The sequence below is a fragment of the Rhinolophus sinicus genome, chromosome 6, assembly GCF_057876585.1.
Source record: "Rhinolophus sinicus isolate RSI-liver-muscle chromosome 6, RSI-T2T, whole genome shotgun sequence".
Lineage (NCBI taxonomy): Eukaryota > Metazoa > Chordata > Mammalia > Chiroptera > Rhinolophidae > Rhinolophus > Rhinolophus sinicus.
In genome coordinates this window covers 6,389,604-6,414,367 of record NC_142506.1, presented here as the reverse complement: position 1 = coordinate 6,414,367, position 24,764 = coordinate 6,389,604, and the positions used below count along the sequence as shown (strand labels likewise).

At 42.9% G+C, this 24,764-nt stretch overlaps 1 protein-coding gene across 1 annotated transcript in view; it reads right to left on the bottom strand.

The window, feature by feature from the left end:
* The window catches only part of DNAAF11 (dynein axonemal assembly factor 11), a 48,572-nt gene extending 24,104 nt beyond the window's left edge, over positions 1-24,468 (bottom strand). The window contains exons 1-6 of the mRNA XM_019724001.3: positions 24,344-24,468; positions 18,667-18,834; positions 15,218-15,295; positions 9,723-9,895; positions 7,866-8,089; positions 1,973-2,164 (exon numbers count right to left, since the gene is read on the bottom strand). Coding sequence (XP_019579560.3) covers positions 1,973-2,164; positions 7,866-8,089; positions 9,723-9,895; positions 15,218-15,295; positions 18,667-18,834; positions 24,344-24,353 — 845 coding nt within the window. The 5' untranslated portion in view covers positions 24,354-24,468. The remainder of the gene's footprint in view (positions 1-1,972; positions 2,165-7,865; positions 8,090-9,722; positions 9,896-15,217; positions 15,296-18,666; positions 18,835-24,343) is intronic.
* Between the last annotated feature and the right edge of the window lie 296 nt (positions 24,469-24,764).

Here is a 24,764-nt window from a genome sequence, read left to right as displayed (position 1 = left end):
AAGGGGTAGGAATAGGAGGAAAAGAGATGGAGCAAAAAGGGAAAGATGCATGGATTTACATGAAGGAAAAATGTAGAATGTAAGTTCTATTTATTTAAAACATTACTGAGAATACACAAAAACTTAAATAGGCATATATATGGATAAGCTCTAGAAGATCAGATGGATAAATTTGTTTAGATGGTGGAATTGTAGGCAATGCTTTGAATGCTTTGCCTTGGATTTCTATTGTTCTTTTCACATAGATTTTATGTCAGTTAACTTTATTTTCAAATAGATAAATTTATTCACACTTTTGTATATTTTTAACTGGACCCCCAGCTCCAATAAGTTAATGTTTCTGTAGACTACATTATTTTCCATGAGCCAGGACAGCTAAGGGGTACCAGGAGAGGGAAACAGCTCGGGGACCCACGGGTTTGGGCAAATTCCAGCACACTGAACAGAATGGGGGGACTTTCATCCAAGTCAGCAGTACTTTAGTAGGCTATCAGGGAAAGAAAAAGTTAGTCTGATTTCCAGCTCAATATAATGTAATTTACATATACTATAAATATGTATTATATACGAGTATACGTTTCCCTATATAAATGTAATACGTGTGTATGCATATGTGTGTGTGCATATGTATCAGATATAGAGCACATATGATACAAACATGTAGAATTTCCATTTCAAAGGGTTTTTGAGCCTGCAAAGCCCTTTCACATTTCTGGCCCATCTGATTCTCTTAACAATACCGTGGGGAGGTGAGGCAGGTACACTAGTCCCTGTTTAACAGATGAGGAAACAGGCGAGAAGAAGTTAGGTACTTGCCCATATTACACAGAGTAAAATCAGAGTCGCAACACGAATCCCCATTTTCCAATGTTAGTCCAGTGCTCTTCCCAAACTGGCCTCAGAGTGTACAAATCACCAAATTTTATAAACAAGCATTTTAGAAAAAAATTCCATTTTCATTTTTGTACTTTCCTATCTAGCTAAGTAATAAAGAAAAGTTTATGAAAGCACCAGAAATTGCTGCTTGTTTTTCTCCTCATAGGGAGAGATACTGGTTTCCACTTGTGTCACTGCCACGCATTAACCGTAGTTCAGAGCTAACTGATCACGTGCCAAGCTCATGAATTCTAAGTATTCCCATCAGTGATACATTTTACATACTGCACCTAAGCAATGACATGAAATGGAATGACACAGAGCCTGTCTTTAAGAAAGCTACTCTGAAAACAATAGCTTAAGCATTGTAGCTTCCAACAAATCATCAGATTATATCTAAATAAATCGAAAGTGAAAAGCATACTGTTAAATGTCCAAGAGAGTTGTATTAGGAAAATATAGTGCCTAATAAAACCGATTTCTAATTATTAATTTTGCAAATTAAAAGACACAGAGTGGCCATTCACCCCACAAAGTGGACTTTTTCTTGGTACCGTGACAACTAGTATCTCTACGCCAGGGCACTATTACTCGACATGTTTAAAGTGATTACGAAACTACCGCGTTTCCCCGAAAATAGGACCTAACTGGAAAATAAGCCATAGCATGATTTTTCACGGTACTCGTAATATAAAATAAGCCCTAATGCATCTTTTGGAGCAAAAAATAATATAAGACTGGGTCTTATTTTCAGGGAAATAACTGTAGGGCTTATTTTATATTACGAGCATCCTGAAAAATCATGCTAGGGCTTATTTTCCGGTTAGGTCTTATTTTGGGGGAAACATGGTAAAGATATACAAACAAAACCCTCCCTAAAATGCCATCACTTATGATATTCCAAAGAAAGTAGCTTGATGTTAAGAAATGTTAGCAGATACAACCCAACACAAGGCTGAACTTCAACAAGAGCAAAGTTTGTGTGACGGCTAGCAAAGGTTGAACACAGATAATGAGTAAAATAATACGCAACCACGCCACGGAGTCCATAAGAGAGTGTTACTGCACTCTCAATGATAGGAAGAAACTGGGATACCTTAATTTTTCTTGGTCTTCCCGTTGTTTTTCAATATGTCTAAGAGTTTCCAATCTAGATTCCGGAGTAAACAAAGAGGGTTTGTTCCAGAATTCCAGGTCGTCTTCGCAGTCGTCTAATTTCTTTTTGGTATATTCCCCTTCTTGTCTTTCTGGTGCCTGGGGGTGGTCTTTGCTTTCTACAGAAGATGGGCTAGGTGAAAACAAAAGGATGTCTGAGTTTCATCCTTAAACTGCTGCTCCTTAAATATCTTCTACATTTTTCTTATGTTTTCCTCTTACTTTGACAAAATGTGTCTGAAACAGAGCTTATCTGAGCCAAGCTGGAGGAAAGTAGAGCTACAGCATCAGGACAGGCCCTCATCATATAGCATCACCAAGACTACTGCAGATTCCAGGGATCACATACCTAGCTGACGTGAGTCACCTGGGAGCTTTATAACAAGTACAGATTCCTGGACTCCCACCAGAGTCTATTCAGCAGATTTGGGGTGAGGCCCTGGAATCAGTATTTTACAGTATTTTGCAGGGGATTCTGATGATCAGACAAACTCAGGGACCACTGACACTTAGCAACCATCCCATCTCCTCAAGCCCACACTCCACACTGCTCCCAGGGATCTAACAGGAAAATTAGATCATATTATTTCCAGGTTCTCTAGCTCCAAAATTCTGCAGTGGGACATATGAGAATTTCCATGGTAAGGCTTCTGCCTACTCTATGTTTCATGGATAACTCCTGATTTGGTAGCTTTATTTGGTAACAGTGCTGTGTTCTCCTTTTTATTCATGTTCTGTGGACTGTCAGCAAACTAAATGTCTCTATACGGCATCAAATCGGTACTTTATGAGATATTCAACATTCATTCAATGTGGATTCAAGAAATATTTATTGAGCATCTTCTGTGTGCCAGACACCAGACACGGCCCTGGTCAAGACAGACAATGACACCACCCGTAGGAGATTCTATTCTAGCAGACAGAAAATGTCACCATAGAGAATAGCCTCTCTGCTCTCACCACGCCCTAGAATATACACTGTGCCGCAAAATGATATTAAATGAAAAAATCCACATGAAGCCTTTAGTACCAAGTATCGCAAATAGTAAATACTCATTAAATGTTAGGTCTTGTTGTTATTGTTACTGAAATGAGATTATACACAAGTCTCATTTAGTTGACCTTCAAATTAGGTGCTTTTTGAAGGGATGGAGCAAAAATACTAGAACATGAAATTGAAATAGTATAAACAGGACACAGTGTAAAATTCTGCTAAGAGTCTTTATTTATTATAAAATGCGACTAAATAGTTTAATAAACTAAGTAATGCAAATTACTGAAAATGCTTTGCCATATAACTATAGTTCTTTATGGTATTAAAAAACAATCTATTAAGGGAATCTACGATATTCTATAACATTCTAGCTAATTGTCACTGAAATAATCAGTTCCATTCTCACTTAAAAGATTTTGTTTTGTGCTGGAAATTGACTAATTGGTACACATTTACCTTTTGCAATATAAAAATACAATAAAAACCAAAAACTGTACTTAAGAAAAACTATAGAAATATCAGCTAAACAACATAAGTCTCCAAAGGTAAAATGTGTATAGCTGGTTGATGAAATAGATTGAGCTTAAGATATGAATCAAAAAAAAATTGCTCTTCAACCACTTCCTTCAAATCTGCTCCCTCGGAAGGAACTCTTTTCCCACGTGTGAGCAGATTTTAAAGAACAGTCTCATCTCAGCTAACACTCACTTTCAGGGCTTGAAAGGCCTACAGTTTAAATAAAACTTGGCATCCAAATTGAAGCCCTTCCCCTCCCTCTCCAAACCCTCCTCCCCTCTCCCAGTTCGAGACGGGGCATGGGGCGAGGGATTCCTTCCTGCTGTACCCCATCCCACTAGGCAGCTACAGGTGCCTCCCGACTTCAGAAATGTGGGCCCAGGAGGATGGATGGGGGGCAGTCAGCAAACATCTCTCGTGAGAATGAGGCTCTTCTACCTTGGCTGTTGGAACCCTCTCTGGGGCTGATGCCCAGTTACTGTTTTTTCTCCTGTGAGCACAATTGTTGGTTCTTAGAGACACAACAAGAGCCTTCCAAGTATACTGTGGGATCCACATACTACCTGGCTTGTCATTTGTGATAACTCCTCAGTTTCTGCCATTGATGATAGAGCCCACAGTCTCTCATGGCTGCCACTCTCTTAGGCAGCATCCACTCAAGACAGCTCAAGTGCAGCTCCTGCTACCACATGTACTCGGCCTATGGGACATTCACAAGTCCTTGCCATGCCAAATGCTTGAAGTGTAAGCTGCATCCATTAATGCCCTCTTTCCTGACCCTTCTGCTCCAGGCTATTCCAGGCCACAGTTCTCCAGGCTGGAAGCAGGCAGGCTCTGTCTAGTCAAGAGATGAAATGCTCATCTCCCCTTCTTACAAGCCCTGACTCTCTATGGTGTTTCTTCTTGCAGCCTTGAAAGGAAAGTAGCCGCCTACTCCTCCCCAACTATGTCAGTGAGTCTCCTCCAGAACGCCTGGGTTTCTGTTCCTATAGGCTAACTGGAGTGATGGGGTGATAGCTGAGGGACAGCCAGTCCTGTGGGAGAAGCAAGGAGGCACCTGCAAGGAACTCAACTGTGTGCCTCTGCTAACATGCAAGGGACGGGTCGTTTGAAACGTTTGTCAGCACTCAGAAACCAAGACTAGGACGTGATCCCCAACACATTTTATGGCCCTATTATAACTTTGATGCAAAACGCCAGGAAAAAATACAATGGAAAAAGGATATTACAGCATAAAGTCATTTACAAATGCAGGTTAATATTATTCAAAAGTAGTAGCAAAATGAATGGAGCGGTGCATTAAAATACATCATATGGACAACGTGAGTTTATTCTAGAAATTCGAGGATGGTTTAATATTGGAAACCCTATTAATGGGACTCAGCACATTAATAGAAAAACACGATTATCTCAATAGATGCAGAAAAAACATTTAATAAAAATCCAGGATGTGTGATGATAAAAGCTCTTCATCAACTTGGAGTAAAAGGAAATTTGCTTAACTGTACTGAAACTTCACAGCAAATATTATATTAATGATGCAAAATTAGAAACATTCTTCTTAAAATCAGGAACAAGATGCATAAACCCCCTCTTCCTGTGCTGCTCCACCCCACATTGAAGGTCTTAGCGAGCACCATCAAGAAAGTAGAAAGCAGAAAGCAGAGCCAGGAGGATTGGGAAAAAAATTTAAGTTGCTGTTTATAAAAATTGTTTTTCTACCTACCTAGAAATGACTGGATAATCTACAGACTAACAATTGCATCTTTTTAAAAATTTCAGCAAGATTGATTAATATAGTATCAGTACACAGAAATCATTTGTCTCCTTATACATCAGCAAGAATAAATTGCAAATCTATTTTTTAAATCCCATTCTACAAGATACTTGGAAATAAATCTAATAAAAGATGATGGGAGACCTTTATAGAGAGAGAATTACAAAAACTTGTTGGAGGACTCAGAAGGTCTAAATAGAGAGAGCTATTCTAAAGTTCAGCAAGGAAAGAATCAATGTCATGAAGATGTCAACTTCCCAATTAACATATAAATTAAATGCAATTTCAATCAAAATGACACTGGGGATTTGGGGGGAATTTGAATAGTGGATTCTAAAATCCTTACAGAAGAGTGAAAAACTAAGAGCCAAGGTAACTTTGAAAAAAAAACGAGAATACCTCCTACTAAATATCAAGATTGAGCATAAATCTGCAGAAATTAACACCATGGAGCAGTCTAGTGAACCCCGAAATGGACCCATAAATGCAGTAGTAGAGGGTACACGGTAAGGGTGGCCTTACAGGCCAATGGGAGAAGGACAGACAGCACCTTCATCAATGGTGCAGAGGCGATCAGCTACCCACGTGGGAAATGATTAGAACCCCACCCTGCATCGCAGTCAAAAGTTAGTTCCAGATAAATGTGACACTGGAGTAATGCAACTTTTCATAAACAAGCCCAGAGACAACAAAAATAAGTATAACTACATGAATATCTCTGAATTCTATAAAACAGAAGCACTTATTAAAATTAAAGACAAGTCACAGACTGGGAGTAGATATGTGCAAAGCACACAACTACAAAAGAATTTTCTTCCAGAATGTAAACGAACTATAAGTCAATAAAGAAAAATTCATAACTCATTTAAAAGAGGCAGAGGACCTGAAGAGAACCAAGATGGAAGAAATCTGAATAGCCAATAAACAGATGAGAAGATATTCAAACTCACTGGTAATTCTAGAAGTGCAAATTAAATATTAGGTGCTATTCAACAACCCACTTGATTGGCCGATGCTTGAAAATATATTCTCCAGGACCACTGTGTTTCCCGGAAAACAAGACCTAACCAGAAAATAAGCCCTAGCATGATTTTTCAGGATGACTTCCCCTGAACATAAGCCCTAATGCGTCTTTTGGAGCAAAACTTAATATAAGACCCGGTCTTATTTTCAGGGAACCATGGTAGCAATGATTAGGAACTCTCCTATATTGTTGATACATGAAACAATTGGGTAATTAAAGCATACACAGTTGAAAACTGTTCATTAATTGATGATGTGGCAATGTCACTGCTGAATACCCTAGAGAAATTTCATACCTGCACAAGAAGACATGTGCAGACATCTCTGAAAAAAAAAAAAAAAAGAAAAGGAAAACAACCTAAATGGTCACCCAAGGAGAATGGCTGCCCCGGGGCTGATATGCAGCTGGCAGCCACTAGGAGAGCCCTGCAGGTTGTTACAGCCCGTGCACACCTGACCGATCAGGTGAGTCCCTACTGTTAGACATTTTGAACATCACTTCTAGGACACATTGTGATTTATTCATCCAATAGATTTCCACAGCTGGAATGAATGAACTAGTTCTCCCTTTTTCATATGCATGAATCTCAAAAATATAATGAATGGAAAGCAAAGCGGTAGAAAGATAATCATTCATGCTAAAAAATTACACCTAAGTACTCTTGTTTAGGAGGCATAATTGCATAGTGAATATATTAACAATGCGGATGGGATGAACAGATAGGAAAGGCATACTCACTGTAGGATGGTAGACACCACTGCGGATGAAAGGAGGGATGGGATGGAGGAAGGACACTTAGGGAACTTCTGCTCTACAGGCGATATTTTATTTCTTGGTTTAAAAGTGATCCAGAGCCAAGCAAATTATTGATATTTATTAAGTCTGGATGGTGGAATTATAACTGCTGGCTGACTTATTTTTTTAACATGTATGTATGTCTGAAAATTTTATAATTATGATTTTTGCAAGGTTAAGAGATTCTGTTATCAAAATATTTACAGCTTTTACCACATGGAATCAAGCCAACTGACTATAGATGCAATGCACTTAAACAAGCATAAAAAATTCATGTTTGTAAAAAAAAAGACCAATTAGAAGCTTATTAATCACATTAAAAAAATGTATTCATTACATAATTGAACATTATATGATGCAACAAAAAGAATTCAATTTATAATAATGTGATTTGCATTCAACTTTTCTAAAATATTCCTACTTGACAAATCAAAGTATACACCTGTTAATTCATCTTTACTGTGCACCTATTAGAGAGATTGCTGTCTGAGAAGTTCAGATGCAAATGAAAGTTACAAATTTGGAAAGGTATTTTTTCCCTAAGGGAAGAAACCCTCACTACTGTCACAGACAATGAACCTCCCCCACCCCCAAAATTCACATAAAAACATATTCTTCAAATTAATCTTCTGGAATATTAGTGATACTGTAAACACCTTAGGAGAAGAACACAGTTTGCTGCTTCTAACAAACGTTAACTCAAAAGGAAACTCGAATGATTTACGTACAGAGTAGCAGCGATGTCGGTGTACCAACGTCCATCAAAGCCTGGGCGACTTTTCTTTTCTCTGCTTTCCTGCTCTTCCTGCAGTTTCCTCTGAGCCTCTTTCTTGTCTTTGGCTCGTCTGAGGCAGTAAGCTTTCTCCTGCTCTCTGATCTGCCGTTCAATTACTGGAAAGTTCTGTAACGCCTGAATCCTTTCTGAGCGTTCTATTTCTTTACCGTCCAACCACTTGAATAAAACACAACCAATACAGAGTCATTGTTCAAAAGTTGCCATTTGAATCAGCCCCAAGTTGACTTTGATTGGAATGTTTCAAACTTAGAAATGATAAATAATACACCATATGATATGGAATTAAAAGCAAAGTACTTAACGGGGTACATCAGAAACTCGGACCTTAGTCACTATTTATTTCATACAATTAACACAGTTTACAAACTGTCTTTACTAGTAATAATAAGTAGGTCTTCTGTTAAAACCAATTACTAATGGCAAGCTCTCAACTATATTAATTTTATAACTACTCACTATATCAAGGATTTCAATGCCCCAAGTCAAACCGTAGCGCTAAAGTATAACAATGACCCTTCCCAAATGTCCTCTACAAGAAAGGGCCTCGTAGATCACACAGAATTGAGCCCAGTACCTGCGAGCCCATGTTCTACGCGTCGCCATACAGACAAGAAACAGGAAAGCTCATACCGAGAGCGCCTAACAAATTTGGGACTTTGCCATGTATCTGTCAGTACCTGCTCTAGGGGGGTCTTCTTACTGGATCTAATTTATTTGATGACTTCTGTTTGGTAGTCTCTGAAATTGGCCCAAGTTTCCTTCGAGCCAAAAGCACACCTGAGTGTAGAAGGCCTAATGAACTGAGAGACGAAGTTTTCAACTGTGCGTTATAATATTCCTTGGTCTTTACTTAGGATTCTTGCATCACAGAGGTAGGGTGTCCACGCTACCTATATCACTGCACAGGTGGTGGAGCAAAGAGAAAGAGAAACTAAAATTCATTGACAGCCTCATAGAACGCCTTTAAAGTAGAAACGATCATCCCATTACAGATCGGAAAAATGAGGCATGCAACTCATAGGCAGTGGAGACGTGAGTCCCACCTGGTGTGCCTGCGACCAGACTTCTCCCACTGCACTACTGTGTCTTCTCACTGCCTGGACTGGCTCAGACACCGGGGAGAGGCTACTTGGAAAGGGCTGACTCTCCTCACACCTCTTCTATGTGTCTGTCTAAATAACTACCCTGTTGTTGTGCGTTAAATTGTATCTCCTTCCAAAAAAAGTTATGTTGAAGCTCTAACCCCAGAGCCTCAGAATGGGACCTTATTTGGAAACAGGGTCATTGCAGATGTCTTTAGTTAAGATGAGGTCATGCTAGGACCCAGAAAACACCATCCAAGTATTTCAATACATACCAAAGTCTGAGAACCGCTAACACAGAGAACAAGTTAATAGAAAACAATAACATAATAATAATTACAAAAGCACAGTAGTTTAAGACTATGGAATACAAAGGTGTTTATAACTGTTAACTAACTGCATTGCTGTTAGTAATGATGAATGCTCTTCGTAACAATGATTTGAACACATCAAGAAATCGTTCAATTAAGCTCTGTGTATTCCGAGTGAGAAAGGAGAAAAGTACGCAATTTATTTTTCAGGGATTTATTAAAGCACTTAAAACAATTTTAAAGGCTCAGTAAGTCAAAAAATTGGTTTTGATTTTCTGGACTATTTCATTCTCTGAAACAACTCACGTCCCTGACAATGCTGTGAATAACTCAGGACTTACTGCAGTTGCTTGTTTTTATTTTCCTGAGATTTCTGCATCATCGAAATAAGCATACCTTTAATTGTTGAAGAGTGGCCACCACAAATGGCCGGTAGCCCTCAAAGTCCGCACATGGGTTCCCCATGAGAAAGATCTCCTTCAGGTGGATATTGTGCTGAAGGGTTTTAATGCTGCTCAGCTCGCCAATGAAATTTACAGTCAAGTCAAGTTTCGTCAGCCCTTCGCATCCTGTTGAGAGAAGTGAAAAGAAAACAAAGCAAAAACAAACAAACAAAAATATCACACTGGTAACAAAATGTGTGCAATAAACAGCACGTAATAGAAGCAACAGTTGCCATATATTAAGTCTGCTGATGGATTGCATTGCTAATACTGTCGTGTCCTTGCTATGTGACCTGGGAAAAGTTACAAGCCTCAGCCTTCTCGTCTGTAGAATTTTCACGGTATTGGTACCCAGCTCAGGGGTTGTGAAGACAATAAGAGGATTCATGGAAAACTCTTAGCACACTGCCTCACACCCAGACAGCTTCCGTAAATATTAGCCAGAGTTAGAAGTAGCCCAATGAGCACTCCTGTGACTATCACGTGGCCTCTGGGACAATGTGCCTACCGGGCAAGAAGGATGCTTGCTGTCACATAAGCGGAGAGTTTGCAGTGTCTTAAGGAAGAGGTGACCTGGTTTACAGAGCAGCCTCTGTGGGCTAGGTTCAGGGTGAGGCTCTCTCCCTGTGATTGGCTCACGCTTGTTGGATTGACATGGCCGATTTTGCAACCTTCAGCATCTAGAGAGTCGTGTCCAGCTGACAACCCAGCTCTATCTTGTTCTGTACTAATTTCTTCAAACTTCTGCAAAATTCTACCTTCCCCATGTGCTTCCTGACTATATACAGCTTTTCTGTCATTGTTTTGTGGCTGTATATGAGTAACTTGGGGTGAACTCAAGTTCCTGATATCTCATAGTAAGCTCACCAAAATGAACTTGATTCCGATTAATTCATAGCTCTGTAGCCATGCCACCTTTGGCAAAGTTTTTCTCATTGCTGAACCAATTTCACTAAGTGCAGTGTCCTCTCCCCCTCACCCGGTCTTGATTCTAGCACCTGACTTCACCTTATCCAGAATTCCACGTTTTCCTCCTATCTAGTCACATCCCAAGCCAGTCTCTTCCAAATGGCTTAGTTCTACCTTCGTGATTCCAGATATAGCAGAATAGGAAAGGCAGTCACAGGAGGTGTCAGAATCTGAGTACAGTCAGAGTGGTGTCATCATGGAGTCAGAACCCAGGGAGGGCAGGGAAGCACCCTCATGTGACACCCTGGAAGAGGTATCAGAGACCAAGCAGAGCGAAGAGGGAATCCCCGTGGGCGGGGAATCAAAAGCAAGGTGTCAGAGCTTGAGCAGGGCAAGGAGGACATGCAGGCAGGGGCTGCCCAGCAGGGGAGCAGGGGCGCAAACCAGGTGAAGAAGGCACCCACGTGGGGCTCAGCCTACTGCAGGGTGTCGGAGACTGAGCAGGGGGAGCAGCACATCCCTTGGCGGGGCTGCTGGCTGGGGCGGCGGTGGGGGGGGTCACAGCGCAAATTAGAGAAGGTAGTGAAGAAGGCCTCTTGGAAGTGGGCCTTCTAACAACATCTTCCCCAGCTGATGCGATGGATCAGAGAGGAACCAGCCGAACAAACTCTTCCTGAATCCTGACCCACAAAGCTGGGGGAGGGGAGGGCAGGGAGGAAGTTGCTTTAATGCGCTGAGCTTTGGGACAGTTTTTCCCACTGCAATAGATAACGGGAACTGTAAGGGAAATGAGCTAAGAAATGAACAATCTCGCACGGCTACTAAATGGGGAATTGGGAACTGAATCCCGGTCTGCCCCGCTGAAAAGCCTCTGAGTTGGTGCACTAGGGAATATCTTTGCCAATGTCAGCTATTTATTACCAACATGTCATCAGCAGCCTCATCATCATCACCACCTTAAAATTCTTGAGCCAAAGCTTTGTGGCATCCAATTTTGAGGTCTGTAAGTACCAGCAGTTGGAGTCCCACCCATCTGACCAGTGGGCCCAGGGCTGGACTTGCCTGCTATTCACAGCAAGGCCAGAGAGAGCCAGACCAGCCTGTTGGAAGGTGGGAGGAGGAAGGGGGAGGAAGAAAGGTCAGAGGTCAGATGTGGGTCCTACCAATAAGGTGTCAGTTCGCAACACCAGTCACCATGAATGGGTCCATATCCCATATTTTATTATGGTGCCCCATTACCGTGTTGCCCCGAAAATAAGACCTATCCAGACCATCAGCTCTAATGCGTCTTTTGGAGCAAAAATTAATATAATACCCAGTCTTAGATTATATTATATTAGACCCAGTATTACGTAATATTATATTATATTAATTAAATTATATTATGTTAGACCCCGTATTATATAATATATTATATTATACTATACCCAGTTTTATGTTATAGTAAAATAAGACCAGATCGTATGTTAATTTTTCCTCCAAAAGATGCATTAGAGCTGATGGTCCAGCTAGGTCTTATTTTCAGGGAAACATGGTATGTGATATAAAACTGCAAGCAGGGTCGGCAGAAGGGAACAGTGGACCTTGGGGCAGTGTGGGGACACGATCTGCCTCTTCCGTATCAGGGAGCCAACAGACAAAGCCTAAAAGGAGAATAACAAGGAACAGCCCAGAAAGCACACAGTGAGCACACCAGGTAAAAACTTGGAGAAGAAGGAAGGAGACTTGAGAGGAGCCGGTCACCTCTAGGGGGCGGGATTTAGGGGTCCGAGGGCGTTGACAACATATGTACAGCTAGCACTCCAACTTTTTAAGTTGTGTATTGTATTACTATAGAAAATGTATTAATCATTAAAAAGATGACTCTCCAAAATGCACAAGAACAAATAAACACTTTTATATATTCTAGATTCTACTACATTGGCGAAGGACATTCATTACTTCACATTTTCAAAAACAATCACATAAATGAAAAAAAGGACAACAAAATCACTACTTCTATTAAATTAGTAAAAACAGAGACAAATTTTTTTAAACTGTTGTCAAGTCTAAAAGATCACAATTATTCTTTTTAGCATCAATCTGACAATACATGAAATAAATTTTTAAATGTTTTCCCACCCGGATCCTGAATTTCATTTGGGTACATCAACTCAAAACAGGTAATTTGTACAAAGCTGTTTACAACAGTTCTGTTCACAAAATCAATCACAATTAAAAACAATCCAAGCACCAAACAATAAGGAGTTATTTACAACATATCAATGTACTTGGTAATTCAGTCATTAAATTATAAATATGTGGGCTCAGCCACTATATGAAGAATGAATATGAAACTCCATATGTATATAAATATAATTAAGTTTCTATCTCTACGTCAATATGTTCTACACTTACAAAAAAGTGTTAGATGGATTTTATGAAGTGTGAAAGATATATTTGGCGTAATCTAATTTAAGATACAGGTTACCGGGTATTTCTTAGTTTACTTTGAGATATTCTGGGAGACATTTTTACTATGTTTTTCTTTCATCTGAGTCCAGGTTGACATTTGAAAGACGCCAAGTTCAAAAATTCATGTATTTTTGGAATTTACTGTAATTTTATAGATGAAGGACCCTCCAAATGTTCATCATAGTTTTCACCGTGATGAGTCTTAATTTTTCTTCTAGTCAGCCTACATAAAAGGAAACCACATTTGCCATCCTGAAGAACAATTCTGGCTGAACTAGCCGGGCTTGAGAAGTTCCTGCCCCGCAGTTAGGCACTGCTTTCTTCACCTGAGTCCCACCCTCTACCTCCTGGCCTGCGAAGACCCAGCCCAAGACGCACGGGGGTCTGAAGGTCACTGAAACCAACAGCACTGGCTCCCCAAGGGGGGCAGCTCACACTATTAGAAACCCTACCTCTCCTTCCACGTTAGGGAGGGTGAGGAGTAGGGAATGAAAAAGAAGCTACTTTATTCTTTCCAGGTAAATCCACAACGGGGAAAAAGGAAAAAGGATACTAGCTATTTTTTGCCATCCAGCAAAACAAACAAAAATGCAACTCACGTTTAAAATTATATTGAGATAATTTACATAAGTAGGTGAGCTGCATCTGTCTAGCCATCTTCCTCCTCTTTCACTTCAAACCCTTAAAATGAAACAAAAAGTGCGTCTCTGCCAGCAGACGCCATCCACCCAAACATATCCTCAAACTGCCCTGAGCCGGGCGCGCCCACGTGAGAGCTGGGAAGTGGATCCGCCCAAGGAAGGAGCGTCCAGGTAACGCCTGAGGTGGGCTGCGGGTTGTGATGCCCAAAGCGCAAAAAGACAATAGTGACGACGCTGCCCTCTAGTGGTGATGACCAAAACAGACCGCAGAAATAGAACTTCCCCATCCTTTCACATACTTGCATCAAAATAACAAGTCCCGGACAAGCCAACCAAGAGTGAGCGTTTTAATGATTCCTCTGACATTTTATATTGGCATTTTACTACCGCAAAACATGGATACTGAGTAAATTTTGTTATTCCATTTGTTCACACGAGAACATAGTCACAGGGCTGTAGAGTGGTAGCTCAGAGAGCAATGACTCCATTTCTAACGTGGAAAAATGCCAACCATGGGAAGAATCATCTCAATTCCAGCACTGATGATGGGTCTGGGGCTTTGATAGTGATGATATTTTAGGCTTTGAGGATGAAAATTTTAAATGTATGATGAATATTTATGTCTTGGTTGATATATGACTTTGATAGTCGCTGAAATATCAATTTCTAAGGAGGTAAACAGGATAAAATCTCCCATAACCTAAGTAACATCCTCCAAACTTCAGCTGTTGGCAGATGGGAGTGGGGTGGGGAGAGCAGCTTGCCTGCCTCTGCTCCCTGCCCCTGCGCTCCGAGGGAATGCCTGCCGGTCCTCATGTTCTGCCCACTCCCACAGATCCCACAGCAGCCCTGCCAGCCAGGCGGGAGGCTGGAGGTGCAAACACAACACAACCTCACAACTGCACACGAGCCCACACCAGCCACCTAACCAACCAAACCCTTTGTGATAATGAAAAGACACCAAGTGTTACCAGACATTTAGAAAAGCAATAACGTTACAAAATAGAAGCCTGCCAAGGAAAACAGGAAAGCTTCCAGAATGTAGCACAGCACAAAGAGGTTTAAATAGGATGCGGGTTGAGGGGCATGGAAGATCAACCTAATGCAATCAAAATATACATTTAAAAGAAGTCTGAGGGGAGAGCAGAGAAAATAGAGGGGATGGATATGTCTATTACGTTGATTGTGGTGATGGTTTCACAGGTGTGTGCATATGTCCAAACTCATCCAATATATGCATTAAATACATACAGGTCTTTGTACATCAATTATACCCAACAAAGCTATTATTAAAAAGGAGAATAGCTGTACTCCAAAGGATACCGTCAAGGAAACTGACAAGAAAACCAACAGAATGGGAGAATATATTGTTTAAGCAATACAGTTTAAATATAATTTTAAACCTCAATTTTAATTCACAGTAAAATTAGAAAAAAATTCTTACCTTCCAAATTTTCAATTTTTTCAATGTTGTTTAAAGCTAAATTCAAGTATTCAAGTTTCTTGAGTTTGCTAACATTTTCTGAAATATACAAATAATGTAATTAACCTTCAAGACAAAAGACATTTTTACAGAATCTATTGTGATGACAAAGAGAGTCTAAATATTATTATGGTTCTCAAATCCATGCTGCTTTTTCAAATCTATACCTGCACATCACACTGTTGATTGCCCATGCGACATCCATTTCTCCCTCCATCCTTCCTAATAGAAGCCACTTCAGCCCCAACTCCAGGGGTAAGGCTTAACCACGCTGCGCCAGTGCATGGCAATCCCATGTCCCTTGCTCGTGACAGCTCAGCAACACAGTCTTAGGTCACCCAGCCCTTGTGAAGCAGGAGAGGGCATGCACATCAAATGCTCCCAACCAGATGAAAAGGCAAGATCTCAATCCCATGTTTGGTTTGGGGATTTCCTTTCTCTTTTTTCCCTGCTGGATGTTAAAAAGGAAGGAAGTGTTGTTCCTATTGATACCCAGTCCTCTTGCAACCAGAAGGGGACCAGCTCTAAGATGAAGCCATTGTGGCTGGTGGAACAGACCAAATGAATCAACCAACCAAGAGATGAAGCTTGTCCTATCTCTAGACTAATAGGTGGGTAAGATATTGGTTTCCTTCCTGGGAAGCCACTTTGAGTTGGCTTCTCCTTGACTCGAAGCCCACAGCATCCTGACACAGGGTTATCATTTTTAATAAATATGAAAGCCCATAAAGGCAAAACAACAGTGTGAGTAAGTCAAGGAATCACTGTTGGATGGGGCCCTTTAAAAACAGCTCATGCTACCATAGCTAACGTCACTGAATGCTCTTTGTATGCCACGTGATTTTCTAAGCCTTTTGTATATATAATGTCATTAATCCTCATAACAACCCTATGAGGTAAAAACTCTATTACTGTCTTCCGTTTACAAGTGAGAATACCAAGGTGCGAAGAATGAAGCCAATTGTTCAAGGTTAAGTGGTAGAGGCAGAAAATTTGACTCCAGAGCTTGGCAGTAAATCACTACACTAGACCTTGAAAGAACAGTCCTTCCTGAGACGACATGAATGTAAAAAACCATGCTAAGGAATGTGCATTTGGGCAGCCCCACTTAAATAATGCTTCTTCTACTCAGGGATATTATGAAGATCAAATATGATGATTTACAATCATCACCCTTATCATCACTGCATTTCATTTAAAATTTATAAAATATCATGTACTTGCTCTCACAGACCTGAGAGTAAGTTTTCCTTTCCGAGCCTCAGTTTACTCATTTTTCAAAATGAGGATTTTAGAAAAAATTACTCAAGTGTCTCTCAGCAGTTAGATTATCCTAAGTGATACTGATGTTAGTAAAGGTTCTCTAGGCAGCATCTGAATGTTTGAGAGTCAACAGATTTGTAGAGGTCTTTGTGCCAAGGATTGTGATGACAAGAGTGTCTAGTCTGTGTTCTGAACAAAAATACCTGAAGTTATCATGGTTAAAATTGCCAGCCCTCAATCAAATACCTTTTCCTTCCCCACATTTGTTATATGTATAATAACACTCTAAATGCTAAAAGAGTCATCTAGTGGAAAAACAAAGGTAAGTTTTGTTCAGGAAGTATGTCCCTAAATTAACTCCTCAAGGACAAATGGGCCAAGTGGGTCAGAAAGAGAAAAGGACTCTGTAAGTAGACGCTATAGAGCCTCTGAGCCGCAGGGAGTCAGAGCATTGGAGCCCAAACCATCCTGGAAGCAGCTGCTCTTCCATAACCAGAGTCCTGGGCCAAACCCTCCCCAATTCGAGCAGCTCTGGGGCTGTCAGCTTTGCCCAGGCTGGAGGTTCAGGGCAAAGTCATTACAAATGCAGATTCTGCGAGCCCACCTCCACAGATACTGGGTCAGTAGGTGTGGGATGGGCTCTGAGCCCCCCTTTCACAGGACCCCAGAGAGTCCTCAGCTCACACCTGGACCGACACTAAATAGAGCCTTCCCCCCACCCCCCAACCCCCTTCCTTGTAGCCCATCTGCATCTCCCAGAGAGGAACAGAACTTCAGGGAGGGCAACTGTTTTTGCAAAGTGTTATTTCAATGGCACGTGAGTTAAGTCTCAATCCAAGAGGAATACTAGCTAAATAAATGCCTAAATGCCTATGGGTGGGGTAGCACTGAAAAATCCCATTATTAAAATTTAAAAGGGTGTTTAATTTAAGAATACTTTGGAAGCAAAAATGTAAGCCTCCTCACAGCTCTGAAAAGGACTGAAATGTGATGCTACTAATGAGTCATTGTGATGGGCCCAGCTGTGGAGATGAAAATTGCGAGAACTCTTTTAGATCAGTACAATGAGGCCGGCTCTTCAATGACCCCATGCGTGAAAGCTGGTGGTTGTCTGTAACCGCCTTTTAATTGAACAATGTGCCAGAGTTTCAAATTCCTGGTAGAGTAAAAGATGCCGAAAATAATTATCTGAAGAAAGAACTCTAATACATCTTCAGAAAAGAGGATGCAAATTTTCGGCTTTTTGCAACCGTAGGGCCAATTTTGAATGATCCACCAAACTAGAGGCAACCACACCGCCAGGGTTTCTCAAGCCCAGCAATCCCTACATGTGAGGCTGGGTAACTCTTCCTTCTGTGGGGAGTCCTGGGCATTGCAGGGTGGTCAGCAGCATCCCTGGCCCATGCACACTACATGCTATTAGCAGCACTAACGCACACACACACACACACACACACACACACACACAGCAATCAAAAATGTCTCCAGACATTACCACATGCCCCTATTGAGAACCCCTGCACATCAGCTTGGAAAGTTAAAATATAACCTTAAAAGCTGACCTCTGGGTTCCAGCGCCAGAACCCACAGGGGCTGGCGCTCACTGTGCTTCGTCAACCCTGACGCCATGCCTCTTCCTCTAACTCTGTTCAGTTCTCCCTTCATTCAGCTAGTTTGGGGCACCCTGGGGTACCTGACAAGATGAATATTAATAACAGCAGCAGCCATCGTGCCATGTGTGAGGTGCTATGCACATTGTTTCCTGTCGTCCTCATACCGCTTCTGTGTGTTAGCTCTTATTATCCCCATTTTACAGATAGCAACACTAAGACTTGGACAACCTCATTGACTGGCCTCACTTGACACATGTGCTAAGTGGTAGAGGGGGGGCTCAGACCCCGGTCCGCCTGACGTCAGGGCCTGCGCCTGCTCTTCCCATGAAACCACACTATGCTCTTCTGAGTGTGGGGGACACTCCTCCTGTTTCCACGTGGCAGCTGCTGAGCGAAGCTGTGTCCACTTCCCCATGTAATTCTGTCTCCCTCTAACAATAACACTGCCTTCTCCAAAGTTCTCCCATCCACAACGTTAAAAAACAAACACACACACACACAAAAAAACCATAGACTAAAGTCCTGACCACTTACCAATTTTCCCAATTAGATTGTTTTGAAGGTAGAGGATCTTTAACTCCCGGCACCATTTGTCAATATGTTCTAGTTTTTCTATTTCTTGCTGATGCAAGGAGAGCTCCTCCAGGGAAAAAATTACACACTCGTTGTGCTCAGCGTTCCGTCTAATGAGGTCTTCTGTGACTGAAAGAACATTTGTCACATATCACACTTCCGTCCTTGGGCGCATCAGCAGGTTAACACATTACTGACGCATTGGGTTTTTCTTTGCAGTTAAGGGCCCATTCTCCAGGCCAAAGTGAGTTTCAAAAGGAAAGCGACCAGAGGCGTGCTGCCCCCTGCTGGACGATTTGTGACGCCACGATGCGTCAGAGGGAAGAAAGATACCATACGTGTTGTCTCTTTAGTGCAGGGTGTACACACATTTTGGTGCATGGATGGAGACAGAGTTGATGCGTAATGACTACAAGAATGTTGATATGGAGGTATTGTGGTGGTATCACGTCCAACTGGATGAGACCCACAAAGTAAACGCAGAGCAAGCAACTTGCTACTGAGGCAGAGTTGGGCTGACGGCACAAATATGAAAGCACCTCCCACCGAGCGATAAGGAAAGGCTCATCCACACGTTCATTCAACTGGTATTACGTTGAAGAGAAAGGAGAGGAAGGCCCCAGATTCTACACTGCAATCGTATAAAGCAACCACCACTTGGTCTGTTTCCAGCAGAACTGAAAGAAGCTTCTCACAGGAGGAGCGGTAATGAGTCTCCTCCCCAGGGATATGCAGGACTGGGTTGGCCTGATGGTGGCACCAAGGGACTGGAGACAACACCCTGGTCCACAGTTGGAGCCAAGAACAAGACAAAAAGCACCTTCATAAGATGCAGTAAAATCAAGGAGGTAACGACAGTGGAGAAACCCTGCATCTCCAGTGCTATTGGAAAACAATCCACTTGAACCCCCACGTTTTAGGAATGGGAGCTCTCGCATGTCCACCCCAAGAGATGATATTCATTCATTGCCCGTTTACAAGGTGCCAGGCGCTGTCCTAAACGCTTTGCATGTAGTAACAAATGCGTAGGGACAATACCTATTTACATTTGTCAGACGAGAAGTGGAGACCAGACAGTTTTTAAATTTGCCTAAGGTCTTGGTAGGACGTGCTAGAGCCCCCTTTTAAATGCAGGAGCCTGGCGCCTGACCGTGTGCCTTTAACCGCTGGGCTACACTGTCCCCAGCACGAGCAAATAAGAGCTTCTGGAGATGTCTCGGGCTTCCTCCATGTGCACGCTCCTCGAGCTGAAGCCAAGTTCTTCACAGCACCTTCAGCAGCCCCGCATCCGTGCCACACCCTCCAAGTGGAGTTTGCCTTTATCAAAAAATGCGAAAACATGTATGAACCTTATCATTTGTGTGCAGTTGGCTGAACCCTCTGCTACTTCTCGTGTTAGGAGATTGGATAACTTGCAATGACAGTTCTTTGGAAGGAAGACGAGGGAAATATAGAGGGTGAGAGATTCAAATACCACACAAGGAATGTCCCCACTGTGGTATGATTCAACCAACAGGCAGAGATGGCTGCAAAGCAGGTCCTGGGGAGGGGCAGGCCAAAGTGGCCCCGGAAGGGAGGGCACTGGCTCACTGGGGTCCTGCCTGCCTACTACGTTCCACTGTCTCTGGCTGCCACTGCTAGAAGGCAAACCAGCTCAAATACAGGGCTCTATTCAGGGGAAAAAAAAAAAAAAACCTTTCTGAGGACCAGACCTATATAAGAAAGGGCATCAAGATTACTCTCCAAGAGTCCCACCACCAAAGTTGATCCTAACGGCAAATCAACCGATAACGAATAAATGGTACAGCCCAGCTGAGAATAGAGAAGCCGCTGTGTAAGGTAGCTACAAGGATTCTCTCAGCAAGGATGCGACATGGCTTAAGGGGCTGAGATGGCACACCCGATGTTATTGCAGCTAACTTACTGAAATGTGGGAATCACTCACCAGGTGGGGAATTTCCTCAATGACTAATGGTGCATCTAGGATGTAAACTACACAAAGCCACGGGGGAGGGGGATTTTGGGAGGCCTTGCTATCATTAGACCTGGAGTCAATGGGGCCAGAAGGACCTGCCGATCCAGAGCCCATGGCTGTCCCTGTAGACCATGCCCCAGGTAGGAGAGCAATGGAATCCCCTGCCCATGTTGCCCCAAGCCCAGCTCCAAGCCCCGCTCTGGCAGCCTCTCCAAGGCTCATTCCTGAAGAAACCCTCTACCATCAGGTCTGCCTCCCTACACCCAGGAGTGTCCAAGGAGCAGCTGTTTCCAGGAATGTGGAGAGCTTGGTGCATAGGTAGTATATACCTTCACACATGGGCATGAGGGAGGGCCCAGGATAGAGCCAGGCATGGGAAGAGGAGGGAGGGGCGGCCAGGGAGCCAGCTCTCCCCAGCCACCAGCTCTGGCACAAAACCCAAGGAGTTTGAGAAACTTATATTAAATATAGCCTCCTGGGTTATTATGAAGGTACCCTTTTAGGGAGAAAAATGTATTTTATTTGGCAGTTTGATCACGACCTGATACATGGCCCTCCACTTATATTCTTTCCCGGATCCCCGGTTGCCCCAGAAGGCTTAGTGGGACGTCCCTATGGAAGATAGAAACCTAACTTGAACTCCATCAGAGCCGTAACCTAGAGGCATGGTTAAGTTGAATGTGTTCAGGGGAATTCTGAAAGCATCTTTTCTTTTTTCAATTTTTTTATTAGTTTCAGGTGCACAAAACAATGTAATAGCTAGTTAGACATTTATCATTTATATCCCTCACACAGTGTCAACCCCCCTCCCCCTATCCACTACCCCTCTGACATCGCACAGAGCCATTACATTTCCACTGTCTCTATTCCTAATGCTGTACTCCGCTTCTTGTAACTACATATATATATAATTGTGGTTGACATAGATTATTCTTCAGCTTCAGGTGTACAGGGCAGTGATCAGGCATCTACATCTTCCCTGAGGTGGGCTCCCTAACGAGACAAGTGTCCATCGGATACCCTACAAAATCTTTACAACATTATTGATGTTTATTGTGGCACTGTACACAATAGCCAAGACATGGAAACAACCGAAATGCCCATCGGTAGATGACTGGATTAAGAAACTGTGGTACATTTATACAATGGAGTATTACGCAGCCATAAAGAAAAAAAGAAATCTTACCATTTGCAACAATATGGATGGACCTAAAGAACATTATGTTAAGTGAAATAAGTCAGACAGAGAAAGACAAATACCGTAAGACCTGAAAGCATCTTAAGCATCATCACTTCATCTCTGGCCTGGGACAGCTGTCTCAGCATCTGCACCGCCCACAGACAGAGGGCTTCCCGGATCTCACACCCTATCACAGGTTCCTCCAGCTCTACAGACTTAGAAGCGTTCCTGATTTGTTCAAACCTGGAGACTTGCAGGTTCCTCCAACTGTTGACAAAGTTCCTACTGGTACCAAACACTCTTCCTATGCTCCCTTGCTACCCCCAAAATAAGACCTAACCAGAAAATAAGTCCTAGCATGTCTTTTAATAAGACATCTCCTGAAAATAAGCCCTAATGCATCTTTTGGAGCAAAACTTAATATAAGACCCAGTCTTATTTTGGAGGACACATGGTTTAGGGCTTATTTTCAGGGGATGTCTTATTAAAAACCATGCTAAGGCTTATTTTCCGGTTAGGTCTTATTTTGGGGGAAACACGGTACAACTTCCTTAAAATTAACAACAACAACAACAACCTCTTTCTTTATGCTACTACGTGTGTGAATTGATCATTTCCATGCAATTGTCAAAGCTTGGCTTTCAGGGGCGTGTAGATAATAGGAAGGAATTATGCTGATCCCGATCTCCTAATCATGAGAATTCAGATGATAAAAAACCACTATTAGTTGAAAACGGGGAGGAGCAGGGGAACCTCTCTCAGCCTAAATAACCAGTTTACACACACACGCACACAAAGGAGTTCATGCAGCACAATAGCAATAATTAGACACAAGTAGGACTGATTAAAAGAAAATGGAGAGTCACAGAAGAAAGTAGAGCTGTGAAAGTCTCGAATATTTCCCTTTTCTGAAAACCACCTCAATAAAAAAAATTCACAATTTCTTGCCGAGTTTCTTAAACGTAGCCCGTTTTGGGACTTGCAGCTGGGGTTGCCAGAGTTAGCAAATGAAAATACTGTTTGTCCTGTATTTTATCTGACACCCCACTGACTATAAGAAAGGCTGGATCCCCAAGGGGAAGGCCTGTGCAACAGCATAACAAGAGTACACAGCAATGATTCCTTCAATCCTTTCCGAAAGAACTTATTGTTCGTTACTTGAAGAACGATACACTGGGAAAAGGGGCATTCCAGAACATTTTGAGGCCTGTTTGGACACAGTATGTTAGCTGACATGAACACCTAGAAACACAAAGCATTATCAAGGCAATTTTTTTTTTTTTTTTTTTTTTTAGAGTGGGGACACGTGGGGGCCAGGTAATAAACGGCACTACACCGGTGTCTAGAGATCAGTGAGCCCACAATTTGTTAATCCATTAACAGATGTTGGAGAATACTTGGGTTGTTTCCATGTTTTATAGCTCCTATAAAAGTAGGTGCTATAAATATTCATACACAACTCTTTGTGTGGATAAAGGTTTTCATTTTTCCATTGGTAATATCTGGGAGTAAAATGGGTGGGTTACAATACCGAAACAAAATTTTCATTTAATTTTTTAAGACTGCCTAATTTTCTTGTCTATTGCTTTATGAAAGAGGGTGAGAGGAAATATCAGTACCTGGTTAAGCTATGGGGGGTGGGGGAGGTCACATTTACAGATCACCTGCCTTCTCCACTGCCAGGCTGTCAGCTCTTCCAAGGCAGAAACACCATCATCTAGCAGAGTCTCTTAATTAAAAAAACATTAATTATGACACTTTTACACGTGATCAGTTAGGTTGAACTGTACCAAATGCCATTTGAGCAGGTCCAAAACGGTGCTGGGATCAAAAGGGTTCAAGGACCTAACATAAGTGGCTCAAACTAATATAAATAACTGTTCATCCCATCACTTTCCACATTCTCTTGGTATTTTTAAAGGAATGCTTTTACAACACTTACTATGCCAGGAAAGCAATACTATTATTGCCTTCGTTTTGGAGATGAGGTCGCTTAGGACCAAAGGGGTGAAGTCATTCGCTCCAAGTCTCCTAGGTAGCAGGCGGAGGAGGCTTCCCAGCACCCCCACCCCCAGCAGGTCTCTAACCACTAGGCGACACCACCCTCCCGAGTGAGTCCGAAGGCTGAGGCTCCCAGGCAGTTGACCAGGCCAGGACCACACAGCAAGCAAGGAGCCGCGCGGGCCGCATCCCGGTGTGCCAAACCCCTGCACTTCCACTGTCCCCTTTCCCGAAGCCCAGGGCCTTTCTCACCCACCCCCACGCCCACCCCACTTTCACAGAAGGGGAACGTGGGCCTCTCAAAGGCCAGGCTGCCAGGCGGGGCGAAGGAGGGCCGAGGGACAGGCTTCCCTGAGTTGGGCCGGGTCCTCCGGCGGGAAGGGCAGGGGCGGTGGTCTGGGGCCGCACCGAGGGTCCCAAGGGACTTGGGACGATGCCTGGAAGGGGGACGATCGAGGGCAGGAGGTGGGAGGGGTGCTTACTCCGGCCCATGGCGCCTGTCCAGTCCGTGGGCCTCGGAAGCCGAACTCACACCCTCCAGGACGCCCCTCGCGCGTCCCAGTTAGGTCTCCGCGCGTCCACCCCGGCTCTCGGGAGCCATGGCAACGGCGTCGCTACGGAGGCCGCGCGGGACCAGGCGGCGCCGCGTTTCCTGCGCTCGGGGGAAGCCGGGAGGTAAGACTCCGCGGTGCAGGGGCGGCGGGGAGGAGACAGGGGCCCCCCCAAGCCCAGACCTCGCCCTCGTCTACGTCTGCACCTCCACCTTCCTCAGGCTGCTTCCCTGTCGCCAAACCAACTGGCCAGACTGAAGCGAGTCGCCGCAGGGCGTTCTTGTTTCCTGATGGGACTGCCTGCTACGCCTGCCTCTGAGCGTCCCTGCACCTTTGTTTTTCTCTCTTTGTA